Source organism: Lipophrys pholis (assembly GCF_963383615.2).
Source record: "Lipophrys pholis genome assembly, chromosome: 11".
Lineage (NCBI taxonomy): Eukaryota > Metazoa > Chordata > Actinopteri > Blenniiformes > Blenniidae > Lipophrys > Lipophrys pholis.
Window position 1 is genome coordinate 27,155,462 of NC_137631.1, and position 12,909 is coordinate 27,168,370.

At 43.5% G+C, this 12,909-nt stretch overlaps 1 protein-coding gene across 2 annotated transcripts; it reads left to right on the top strand.

Moving 5' to 3' along the window:
* Window positions 1–4,693: 4,693 nt before the first annotated feature.
* LOC308116371 (carbohydrate sulfotransferase 1) lies at window positions 4,694–12,630 on the top strand (the record flags this gene model as incomplete). 2 transcript variants are annotated; one of them, XM_080474532.1, is made up of 3 exons in its annotated part: window positions 4,694–4,777; window positions 9,917–10,088; window positions 10,838–12,630. In XM_080474532.1, exons 1-3 carry the CDS (start codon window positions 4,775–4,777, stop codon window positions 11,962–11,964), a joined length of 1,302 nt encoding a protein of 433 aa, XP_080330658.1. In that variant the 5' UTR covers window positions 4,694–4,774. The 2 variants fall into 2 exon arrangements, with proteins under 2 accessions (XP_080330658.1, XP_080330659.1); XM_080474533.1 differs by lacking the exon at window positions 4,694–4,777 and having other exon boundaries at window positions 9,926–10,088; window positions 10,838–11,964.
* Window positions 12,631–12,909: the final 279 nt, after the last annotated feature.

Below are 12,909 nucleotides of genomic sequence, written 5' to 3' on the forward strand. Positions count from 1 at the left end.
GTCCACCAGACGGGTTATAGAAACCCCAGGGGTCTAAAAGTGAGAATTCATCCATGGATGACTGGATGATTTTGGCTGAATTTGAAAGGACAGTAGTTTTTGTTGATTGGCAATCTAATGACAGTTTGAGGCAGCAATTTATGTCCCCCTGGTCGCTGTAATGGAAATATAGTGATATAGCCTTCTTCTATTATATGGTTATTCTATTTCTCTGACCTTTGGGTGGTGTACTATTCGCTCAGAACACTCGGTTATGATGAGAGGCTCATGGACTTCATCCCTCAGCAGAGTTCATGAAGATTCTTTTTTTTCAAATTTGTATATTTTTCAATATATTGATATTTTTCTTATATGTTTTATGTATTTTATGTACCAGTTTTGTCTGAAACTTTAATGTACTGCTGCCTGTCTAGGTCAGGACACTCTTGAAAAACAGATTTTTTTCAGAACGTTTTTCTGATAAAAATAAAAAAAGATTAAATTAAAACTAAGATATCACATGATCTCACTTTCTTTGCATGAGGCACGGTCATGAATCGCTCCTGCTCCAACAAAAGCTTATATACACCATTTCACACTTCAGGATTCAGAACACAGACTTCTGATGTATTGACTTCCTCTGACTGCATTAAAGGATCTTGTCAAACTGCTCAATCTATCCACCATCAGGTCCCCTAACTTTGTCGTATTTTGCCACCAAACTTAACTGGACATCGCTAGATAATCATGAGGGTATAGCTGGGCTGTGCTCATTCACTCGGCCCATACCAAGTGAAAGTCCACTCTTAAATTAGTCGCCATGGGGTCAGTCTTACCACATATGTAACTTTTGCCTCAGTGCGTCCATCAGGTGTGTTCGCCACGTAAGCTGGAGCACCATGTAAGGTGGAAACGACGGCTCAGGGCCCGTTAACAAGGAAAAAAACGCCAAACTTTTGTTGTGTTTTGAGGATCAGTTTACACAATGGTGGTCAGAGCCACTGAAAAAGCAACTTTTTGAGAATGGCTCCCGAGGTGGAACTTTTCAAAAAACAGGGGAAAACGTAACTATTTTAAAATGATCCAGTCCAGCTCAGTGTGCAACTGTACATGTGCACCACAGCCATAATAAATAGTCGTACTGCACATGCTCAGTAGATGGACAATAAGAACAATGTTTCCTCCAGAGTGTCGTGACTCCCGGTCCATGTTCTCCTGGTAATTAGTTGCTTTGTTGTCGACAGTCGCCTTAATAAAAATCCATTGCAATTCAATGTTCTCCCATTGTTAATGTTTATGACATAATATGTGTGCGGTTTCACTACAAAAACAAAACAACAGCACCCACTAGTGGCCCTACATGAAAATTACATTGTTTTTGTTGTGTGAACCTGAAAATTGTCTTGAACGAAAAAAACGATAACAAGTGTTTTCACTTGAAATGGCCTCAGTCAGATAGGTTTTGCAGTGGCATGCTCAAGTCAGTTTTTCAATTAAGACAAGACATTAACAGATGGTGTATGGTTAAAATATAATAGATTGGTAAACAAACAAAACTCCAACCATCTACAGTTCAAAAAGAAAAACATTTGTCACAAAACAACAGAGTGGAAAGTGGTCACGCTTCGTCTGTCTGTAGGCGACTGCATGTTACTACAATACATTTTTCCAGCCCTCATGTTTTAATGCAGATCTCAGGGAAAAAAAACTAAACGGGCTGCTTTACAGTAGAAAAAACTGCACTCACAGAGCTTATTTGTCCCCATCAGATCTGACATGATGTGCAAACCAACATTCTCTGCGTGTTTTATAGCCAGAGGATGACAAAGCAGTCCCTGAGCACCCTAGTAGGCTAACATTTCTAAAGGCATAACAATATGCTGTGAGGTCGTGGAGTACTCATTCTCAATAGCGGAATTTTGTTCCAGACTGCCTCCAAGCTCTTTTTCTCCTGAAACATCAGAGTTGCTTGAAACATTTTCAAAATTGGTTTCTCTAGTGGGTCATTGCAGTATTTGCTGATGTCTGCAGAGAAAATGGCTCCAAGGGACCCTCAGACGTCAGAACAAGTCAATGTGACACCCACACAGCTGGATCAGCATCCCATCAGAATAATCTTCATCTTCCTAGAGTGCATTTTATGTGAATTTACCATGTTGTCAGTTTAATTCATTTATTTGATAAAAGTTTTTATCTCATACTAGATCTTCTAATGCACAAATAATACCGGAAAGATAAAGAGAAACATTCCAAAATGTCAAAATCAAGAAAAGAATCATCATATATCAATAAAAGACTTCTGTGTGCATTTTATAAACCATTTTTTAACTCATGATGGTGGATGGATGTGTCGCCTCGCCCAGACTTGATAATAATACACATACATCACAATTGCCCTTGTGCAAACATTCAGAAAAGACATGGTTAATCCTGACAATCACAAAGCATCAAGTGTCTGCAGGTACAGTAAGGGTAATCACTCTTACCCAGAAGGCAATGCATTTGACTGGTATCCTAACAAAATGTTGCATCGCTTCATTTGTAGATTTACACTAGATGAACTACTTTTGCATCTTCTATTATTTGCTGCCAGAGGACCTGCATTTAGGGAAGTATTGAGCCTCTAAATTTCTGCAGCTGATTGAAGGACTGTACATCTAAAATTGTCAGATATCTCCTTCAAATCAAACAATTATGTGGCTGCGTGGTGTTATTACTCTCCAAGTGACAATAACCTGTTGAAAAGTACTTGGAGGTTGCCATTGCAATCTTTATGAGAAATAGTTGAAGCTCACTCTTGTGCCATGTGTTGGTTGTTTGCTGAATTAAATTTGGCTGTCTGTGCTGGCATAGTGGAGTGTAAAATTAGATTTCTTTTCACCTGTTTATTGCACTTGGAGGTCTGAATAAAGGGAGGGTTTTTTTTTACTTTCTTTTTTTCTTTTAACCCAGAGCGTTCAAATAAGATGAAGTATACAGAAATACCAGCTTTTCTCCACAGGCAAACTTTGTGAGACCTCGCTCTCCCTTGTGACGTGCTGACTGACAGATAACCTGACTGATGGATTGCGTCTTTAAAAGCTGCAGAAGTTGCCAGGTGAGCCCAGATACTGAGAGGCAGTCGGTGCGGCGAGGAGACGGGGGTTATCCCGAACAGTGAAGCGATCTCGACTGAGCATTTCCATCTTCTGTATGATGAAACACAGCTGTCATGTTAAAGATCAGATATGGGAGCGAATCACAGAGATACGGAGAAGAAAGGGCACCGATTTGTGAAACATTTGTGAAGGGCCTCGGAGTTCAGGAGCCGGAATAACGAAAGGTGCTCTGAATCCTAAATACAACAGTGTGTGTATCTGATTCTGTGCTCTTTGTATGTGGTGTATAGAATAAGTGTGGGCAGAGCTAAACGGGGAGGCCTGTGGAGGATTCAGTCTTCACACCCGGAAAGCTCAACTTTTTCTTACTGAGCTCTTGAAATATCACTGAGAAGAAGCTGTGGGGGCGTTTGGCTGCTCAGAGCCTGGGAATCGATGCAGTAGGTGGTAAAGAGGAGGGATCAGTGCATAGAGGAGTGCGGGGACAGGCCACTTTTGTATCACTCACCAGGCGTTCTCGGCAGCTTGTTGTCCTCCATGTGGTCAAAAACTGACTGGTAATAAGCCAAACTGTAAAAGTATGTGTAATGCTTTCCAACCTTTTATTCCTGAGATCATTTCTGCCTGCCTTTGCTTTGGCGCATTCTATTGTAGTGCCTGAAGGGCTTGAACACAGGTTATTTAATAGCAGAAAAGTCTGAACAACTAATAGAAAGTTTAGGGCTTTTGATGTTTTGGCAGCTCGTTCAAAAGCAGACATTATCGGATACAAGGAAGGAACTGCAGCAGAAACAGCGACATCATCTCACCGATCTGTCTGCGAAATCTCTGTAAAGCCAGCGTGCCTCTGACACAGTGGGAGATAAATCTGAAAGACCGCTAGCAGAATACTCTCCCATTCCCTGGAGTAATGGACCTGTCACTGGCTAAATCTGACCCCACGGTAACCCCCGGGGGCAGTGATATGGTACCCATCCCTCCACACCAGGGGGCCAGCAGCAGCCCTGTGGGGGGGGGGGGGGGGGGGGGGGGGGCACTGGCTCCACATCTGATGATGATAGGAGTCATCCTCACCGAAACGAGAAAAAATGGAGGTCATTGTGTCACAGTGATCCCATGGGAAGGAAGTGTTTGTGTGCGTGAGAGTGAGAGTGGAGTGCTCAGTTTGAGTGTGTGGAGAGAGTCCCTGCAGAGAGAGTGACGAGAGATGGAGGAATGACAAGTGAGAGCTGATGCCTGGCGGGAGCTAAAGAGGTCTGCCTTCCTATTCTGGTCAAATATCTGGAATTGTCACATCTCAGCTCTTGTTGTGGGTTAATGCCTCTCTGGATTGCGCATTTTCCAGCGCGTAATGAAACGCACCCCCACAGCATCAAAGCATCGTAATGCACGGCAGGGCAATCTTGCATCCAATCGAGAGACTCGGCTCTAGTTGCCTGAATGGTCTCTGGAGGGGTGAGACATGCATCCTCGCTCCGATTCTCGCTGCTCTCCATCCATGGCGCATCTCCAGCTCTGAATCCACTTTGGCTCCGGACACCGGCAGCAGCTCTCTCTCTCTCTCTCTCTCGCTGTCTCTCTCGCTCTCTCTCTCTCTCTCTCTGTCTCTCTCGCACACACACAGACACGGACACTTTTACAAATGCAGCGTGCAGCGCTGGAGCGACTGGAGAAATCCCATCTGATCGGGAGCTTTGATGGTAAGACAACATAGATTTATCTTTACGCGCAGAAAACCGCAACTCAAACATTGCGTGGATGATTAGTGAGCATATAAAGAGAGACGCCAGGAAAAATATTCTTACTACTATTTGTAAAAGTGTGTCAGAGATTCAGTAACCTCTTCTTTTTTAGATTTACTATCGTGCTCCTGATGCGTAAATATATTCTTTAAAAAAAAAAGAAAAAGACATCACTTGTTCATTTTGAGCGAAGTTTTAAAAAGTAACCCCTTTATTTTTCCTTTGGTTTTAATCTATTTCATATTGTTGTGTACATATCCTTCTCATCAGTGCGCTGTTTTATTGTCAAACTTTATTTGTGCTCTTGTTGATTTTGAATTCTTAAGATAAATCCTTCAGCCTGCACACCTCCTCGCTTTCTCTTTATGCAAATAAAGCACATGGTGAGAGCAACAAATCAGCATCCTATTAAACACCATACCCACCCACCCCCCAATCTTTTTGTACCTTTTCTGTGCCCGTGTGTCTCTGTATTTGAGGAAATATGGGGATTCATCTCCTGACCCATCACAGGAGCTCTTCTGTAGCCTGGGGGTCAGATACATCTCCACTGAGCGCTGCAGTGATCTGCTACGTTCTCTGCCTGTGGCTGTGAGCCCGCATGTGTGGGTTTTTGGTTTTCAGGTGGGGGCTGATATGGATCGATGGATTGAAAGAAACAGATAGAAATATCGAGAACGGAGTGTCACACGCCAGTTTAACACCAGCGTTGCGTCTTTTGCCTATAAACAGCTTCACTCACAGGATCTGCAAACACACCGAGGTGCCTTAATAGAAAAATCTTTGGCACTGTCACATCTCTCAATCAGTCGCGTCCCAAATCCCTCACTCCCACCCTCATCACTACCTTCTAACCTCATTTGTTCCCTTCATTTTACACAGAGGCAATTACCATTCTTGTACCATCCTCCAACACTTTTGCTGCTACAGAGACATTTTATTTCCTCAGCTGTGAAGCCTGCACTTACTGAATTTACAACTCAAACCTGCCAGAGCACACGCAAAAATTGGTCGATCCCATCCCCGAAGCTTTTATCCCGTGCAAGCACCGTTATTGTATGAAAGATACAAATGCTGGGACCATCTGAAGCCTGCAGCCTTCTTTCCTGCTGTTGACAGAGTATCTATTATTCCGGGTGTGAGTCCTGACCCAGGAGGAGCTCTAAGCCATAGAGAAAAAGAGAACTTGCAAATCAAATTGCTTTAATCCATTGAAGCATCTGTCTTCATTCTCCAGAGGGAAGCAGGGTGTGTGGCACAGGAGCTCTGTGCCCTGATCACGAGTGGAAAAGGAAAACAAAACCAGCCGCTGAGGAATTACATGATGTGTCTTGGTCAGCCAGCTGTGCAGTACATGAGGGGCCTGGATGGCAGGGATGGTAAGAAGCTTGCTCAAAGTTTCTTATTATCTGCACTCACTCATGCAGTTGTTACGTCTCTCTGCCTTTTCTTCTGTCTCTTTGCCCTTCAGCAAACAGAGGCACAGTTCTGAAGTTGCTCCGAAAAACAAACACTGTGTGTCCCTGTTTGTGTCATCCTGTCTGCGAGTACCAGTCGAAGAAACAAAGTTTCTGCCCCCGATGAGTTCACTGCGCGTTCGCTGTTTTCAGCTGTATTCAAACGGAATGGCTCATGATGTAAGCTCGACTTCTCTCCCCCTCACCCGCAGAGTAAATGTCTTTGGTTTGGCGCTGTTTGTGATTAATGGAACATCAAAAGCTCGGTGTGATACATTCCTGAGGATATGAGTCTGCCAGGGACACATAAACATCATTAATGAACAAGAGGCAGACTGGAGAGAGACAGAGTGACAGAACGAGGGTGAGGAAGCAAACGAGAAGGCGTTATTTATATTTGTCAGTAATATGATGTATATTTACCTGTGGTTTTGATGATGATTGCCTCCACGCAGTCACTCTGAGTGATGGAGAGTCACTTTGTGCCCGGGGATCTTGTGTGATTACCTACCATCACCATGGTGCATAGGGGCAAATGGATGGAAGCACCTACAATTTTTTATTTTTTTTTCTAAATCCATTTGGAAAATCACATCTCCCTTTGCTCTTTCATGCCCAGTGGCAAAGAACTCAGAAGTGTACAAAGGGAACTTCTCCGCTCATCTATGTGAAGACAGCTATATTTATCTCTGTATAAAGCCTTCTACTGGGCTCGGAAGCTTAATTACCAAGAAGAGGGGAAAGCAAAAAATGAAACATATTCACGCAACAGTGTACGCTGCATCTCAAATCGTGGCTACGTTATTACTACCATTCCTGACAGGAGGTGTGACCTTATTTTTTTTTTCATTGCAGAACACATCTGGGGACATTTAAGGAAACAAATCCTGAACCTTTAAAGTGTTTATTCAAAAATATTTAAGCTACTTATTTTAGAAATGTTAAAAGGTCCTGTCTGTCTGGTTTCTTTCCTTGTGAAGATAAATTGTTCAAGGGATTTCTTTTCTTTCTTTTTTTTTTTTTTTTTCTCTCTCCAAGAAACACTGCTTGTGTGCATTTCGGAAACAGTCTGACATTTTGGTAAATACTCTCCAAACTACAAAAGGCAGCCAGTTAGCTAAAGTCTAGTGCCGAAAGGTTAAAGTGACATTTTCCTTCAGGAGGGTCAGTTCGTGAGCTGGACAAACTGGGCTCTGTTTTATATTTGTTATGTAGAGAAGAGACTGATGTTGATCTGATTGGTATTTCTTTTTCAATCCACTGCCATTTCTCTAATGGTGCTGTGGTGCTGGAGTTAATGGCATCAGGTGTTGCTCCCTTTCTCTAAAATCACCTATTTAAAGGATAGTGGCCAGGAACCTCACCGTGTCTGAATTGCTGAACTTTTCAACCTGTCATTTCATAGTTCTTGTGCAACTTGACTGCTGTAATCAGGGAATAGTGCAGATAATTGAGACCTTTTGCATGTTATATTGACATCAAAATACTGGCAGCAGTGGTAGTCTAGACTAGGGGTGTCAAAAACATTTTAGTTCAGGTTCCACATGCAACCCAATTTCATCCTGAGTGGACCAGGCTGGTAAAATAGTGCCATAATAACCTTTAAAAATAAACTTTAAAGTGGTTGTTTTGTTGTGACGCAGAGTATACATGAATAATATGTCTATAGTTTTACAAAGCCAAACACTACTCTTTGGAAAAACAACCTGTAGATATGTAAATTAAAAATAAAATACATATACTATAGTTTCAGGTTTCACATCATTCGTCAAAAAATATAAATAATAGTAATATGTCCCACCTCTGTCAGAAAGCAGTGATCCCAAAAAACTGTCCTTACATTTTGTGACAACAGTTACAGAACAAAATCCCAAAGGTTCTGAAGGAAAAGCAGTCATTAATGTGTTATTTTATTGATGAGGAAACAAGAATGGAATTAATCACACAGTTTTATTGATAATTACCTTAAGCAGAATACATGGAATAAAATGAGATCTCGGGCTCAAGCACCAGTCTGTCCGGGAGGAGCAGGCTTCAAATGGTCAAGAGCCTCGAGTAAATGAAAACGTTGGTTTATAAGCATTTCTTTCACTCCTCCTGGCACATATGGTGTGGAGATCACATGTTGTCTTTATCGAAACTGGCTACATCTCGTGTTCTCTCCCGAGAAGTTGTAGACATCACAATCGTACTATCTTCTCACAAGCAGGATGTCACCTTGACATATGCTACAAACTGGTGTGTATGTAGTTGCATCCTCCCATATATGGACATGTCATAAACAGTTCTGAGCAGAAATGAGACAAGCTGATTATACTGGCAGCAGGCTAGTGCGTTGATAGCTCATAACATATATTTCTTCCTTTAGTTCATTCTAAGGGTCAGATTACACGTTTCAAAGGAAAACATATCGTTTTTGCCTTTTCATTTCAGAAAATGATGTGTGTTTACATGGAAAGAAACACTAAAAACAATGTAGTTTTCATGTTGGGACAGTACTGGGTGCTGTTCTTTTTTATTTTTGTAATGAAACCACACATGCAGCAGAGAACAATAGGCTATATACATAAACAATAATAAAACACAGACATTCGTAAGGACAGACGACAGATTTGGATTCTTATCACAATGGCTGTCAACTGTAAAACTACCAAGTCCCAGGAAAATATGCACTGGGAGTCATGACACTCTGGAGGAAACATTGTTCTCGTTGTCTGTCCACTTGCACATGTGCAGAACTATTCATGACGGCCGTGGTGAACGTGCGCAGTAGCAGTTTCTCCATAGTCCACAAGCAGACGGAAAGTTGCTTTTATTCTCTGTTTACCAGACAATGGAGTCGGAGTATGATTGAAAAGTTCCACCTCGGTAGCTGTCTTCAAAGAGTTATGTTTTTAGTGACTCCGTGTCTTGTAAACTAACCCCCAAAATGCAATGAAAGTTCTTTCTCTGTCGTGTAAATGTGGCCCGAAATCTGTGTAGCCATTGAGCACGCCACCACCGGGTTCCCCCACAGAGGCACGGCGTCAGGAGTTCCCGAAATCATAATTATTTTATTCAAGAAACTTAACCCCTCAAAGGCTCAGACACCACAGCCTCTTTCAGGCTCTTCCCTGGTGTCTGTCTGTTCACCCCCGCGTGTCTGGCGGCTCCTCCTTTTATGGGCAGAGAGGTGAGGCAGCGCACCTGATTCCCATCGGGGTCTTAACCACCTCTCTGCCACAATCTGAGAAAGCGAAATGACAAAAATTGATGACTTGTATTGTTTCCTCCATCACAGAGATGTTGAACTCCACATATTTTTTGCTGTTCTGCTGCTTTGACCGAGCGGATAGCATTGATCGTCATCACGTTGTTTGCTTTCTGCCGAGTCTGATGGCACATGCTCCTGATTTAGTTGTGTTGAGGTGAAGACGTTGAAACCGATGTCCCGGCGGGTCCTGGATTCAACAGCTCTGCTTCATTACCAAGGAACCCTTGAGCAGATTCTCGGCTTCCCTGGCAAAAGCTGCTCAGGAGGCCATCAGTAGAAACCTGCAGGCACGACTGCATGAAAGCTGAACATGTATGAAAGGGGGAAAGAAAAACATTAATGTGAAATGTGTTTGTGTGCATCTCTGTGCTTCCCCGGCGGTTCCAGCATGAAGGATGTAGAGCCAGGGGTGGGGGCAGGATGGAGTGCTCGTGGAAGACGGTGCTGCTCCTGGTGTGTGCATCTCTGGGGGTCCAGTACACGGCCATCCGGACCCTGAGGGACTCCTTGTCTGGACCGTGTCAGGGAGTCTACCGCTGCCAAAGCAGACACTTCAAAGGTACGAACTTCACCACCTATTCTTTCTGTCTCACATCCTAAATTTAAAAATGTGCAAAGCAGTTGGCATGTGTGTCGGGACGTTCTCATATTTTATGCAAAATAACATGAATAACTTAAAATGTAGGTGTGTTCCAGGATTTGGTTGGAAATCACCAGCAGTCTTACACACACACACACACACACACACACACACAAGACTTAATTGATAACATTATATTGATTTTATATAGCATGTTGGAAGAAAGCTTCATGCAGGGACACTCAGACTGCAGCGCCACGGCTACTTTTACTGATGCAGAAGGGAAAGCAAATCATTAAACGAGGGGATTCCCCATAAGTAAAGACGATACAGAAATGAAATATGCGTCATCCATTTTACAATTATCCTCCAATTTATCCCCATTACTCCCGTCTCTCAGGGTGGATGTCGCCTTGATGAGTTCCTGTTTTCAAAAGTAACATCTCCTTCGCAATCAACTCCTCATCAGCAGTAATTATACGTTGGAGATTTGCGGTATATGTAGAGATCCGCCATTTCATAAACCCCACGGTAGCCACTAGCAGACGGCCAACTTTCTCATGTATGTTTGCTCCTTAAATTATTAATGTCTCAATTTGTAGTTCTCATGGACTAAAGAGTGGACAGCTTCAGTTTTACAGGCTGGATTTTTTTATTTTTATCTTTTAAGGAAAGGTTGGAGTTACACAATGTAGCTGATCTCACATGCTTTTGCTTCTCATGTCAAGACTCCAGGTGGAGAGCCTTGTGCGACGACAGCTGGGTGCCGCTGGAATTGCCTCGGAAGCACATCCTTCTGTTTGCCACCACGCGCAGCGGCTCCTCCTTCACCGGGCAGCTCCTCAACCAGCATCCTGGGATCTTCTACGTGTTCGAGCCCCTCTATCACGTCCAGCAAGCTTTCACCAACTCCAGCAGCCGGCTGCGTCGGACCTTAGACCGCCGGGCCCTGCTGGGGGCGTACAGGGACCTCCTCCTCAACCTGTACACCTGTGACCTTCACTTCGTGGAGAGTTACATCCGTCCCGAGCCCCAGGACCACACTACTAGCTCTTTCTTCCGCCGGAGCTCCAGTCACGCCCTCTGCTCCCCGCCCGTGTGCATGGATGGAGTAGATGCCACAGTCAATGATCCACCCGATGAAGCGTGGTGTCCAAAGAAATGCGGGGCTCTGAACCTCACTCTGGCCTCAATGTCGTGTTTGTCTCGAGGCCACGTGGCCATAAAGACAGTGCGGGTGCCCGAGGTGGGCGACCTGCGCACTTTGACGGAGGATCCACGTCTGGACCTGAAAATCATCCACCTCGTGAGGGACCCCAGAGCCATCCTTGCCTCGCGCATGATGGCGTTCGCGGACCAGTTTCGAGCGTGGAAGATTTGGAACGCGACGGGACGGCAGCCTCGGTACGTGGACCTGACGCAGATCACCAGCACGTGTAAAGACATGGCGGCCTCGGCAGAAATGGGCCTGCAGAGACCGCCGTGGCTGCGCGGGCGATACCTGCTGGTGCGGTACGAAGACCTGGCATTCAGCCCGAAGGACAAGGCCGCGGAGATTTACAAGTTTGTGGGTCTGGAGATGGAGGACAGGGTGAGGACGTGGATCGCAAGGAACACAAACAACAACGTGTCGTCTCCATCTGACTGGAACTACAGATACTCCACGACCAGAGACTCCAGAGCAACGGCAGAGAGCTGGAGGCTTCGTCTGGGATTCGACATCGTGAGAGCGGTGCAGAATCTGTGTAACGACACTCTGGCTCTGCTCGGATACAAACGCGTCCACTCGGTGGCTGATCTCCGAAACCTCTCGCACAGTTTAGTGGAGCGAAGGACATTCAAACCAGTGACTTGATGGCGTTTATGACAGATATTTATATATTTAGGTATTTATTCTGAGTTTCCTGTCTGTCGACATGCTGATAAATTGAATGTAATTTAATAGATTTTTTTTTAATGCCTAAAAGTAATATATTATTGCTCGTATTCTTATTTTATACCGTTTTGTTATTAAAATGATTTGCAGTGCCAAAGTTCAAGTGTGTATGCTGATGTGCTTTGAAAATAAAGTCGGTACTGTATAGAATGCCTTTCTTGATGTGTACAATAAGACACTGAAACTCTGCAAGATTTCTGTGTTATTTCTATAAAAGAAAAAACTATCATCACTTCAGTGCTGCAGATTTCACCTCAAGTCCAACAAAACATGAAGGTGACGAGATTAAAGGGATTCATTTGAAAGAATTTACAGAGCTTGTGATTAAAATGTGACATATTGTATTTTGAGATTTCTGCCGCCGTAATCCTCTCAGGTCCACCGCAGCAATGAGTGCAGGATGTTAAGAATAGGAGAATATGTTTGTTTTATGCGCTGTAAAATATATGTGTTGCAAATGCAAGAGTGTAAATGTTGCGTGCTGGACATGTTCAGACAGTTTTGTCAGTGTAACTGAACTGTTAATATTTTTTCAGAGATTTTAAAATAAATTATTCATATATAACTTATATCCACCAAACTGCTGAAAGCTTGTTGCAAATCGCGTTTGTTTGATGTATTTTGTCTTTAATCCTGAGTGGAAAGTGGATAAGTGTCTGAGTCTCAAAGCTGGAAACAGAAAATGGTGCAAATTCTCCTCTTTTATCTTGTAATCCCTCTGTATTTGGTTATTTAGTTTGTCATTCAGCCAGATTTCAATGCCGCTGATGTGTTTGTAGTAACAGATATGTTTTTGATTCAAGGGTATACGTAATGCGCGCACTGCCTCACTTTAGCTCTCTACCTAATAGGAATAATTCCGGG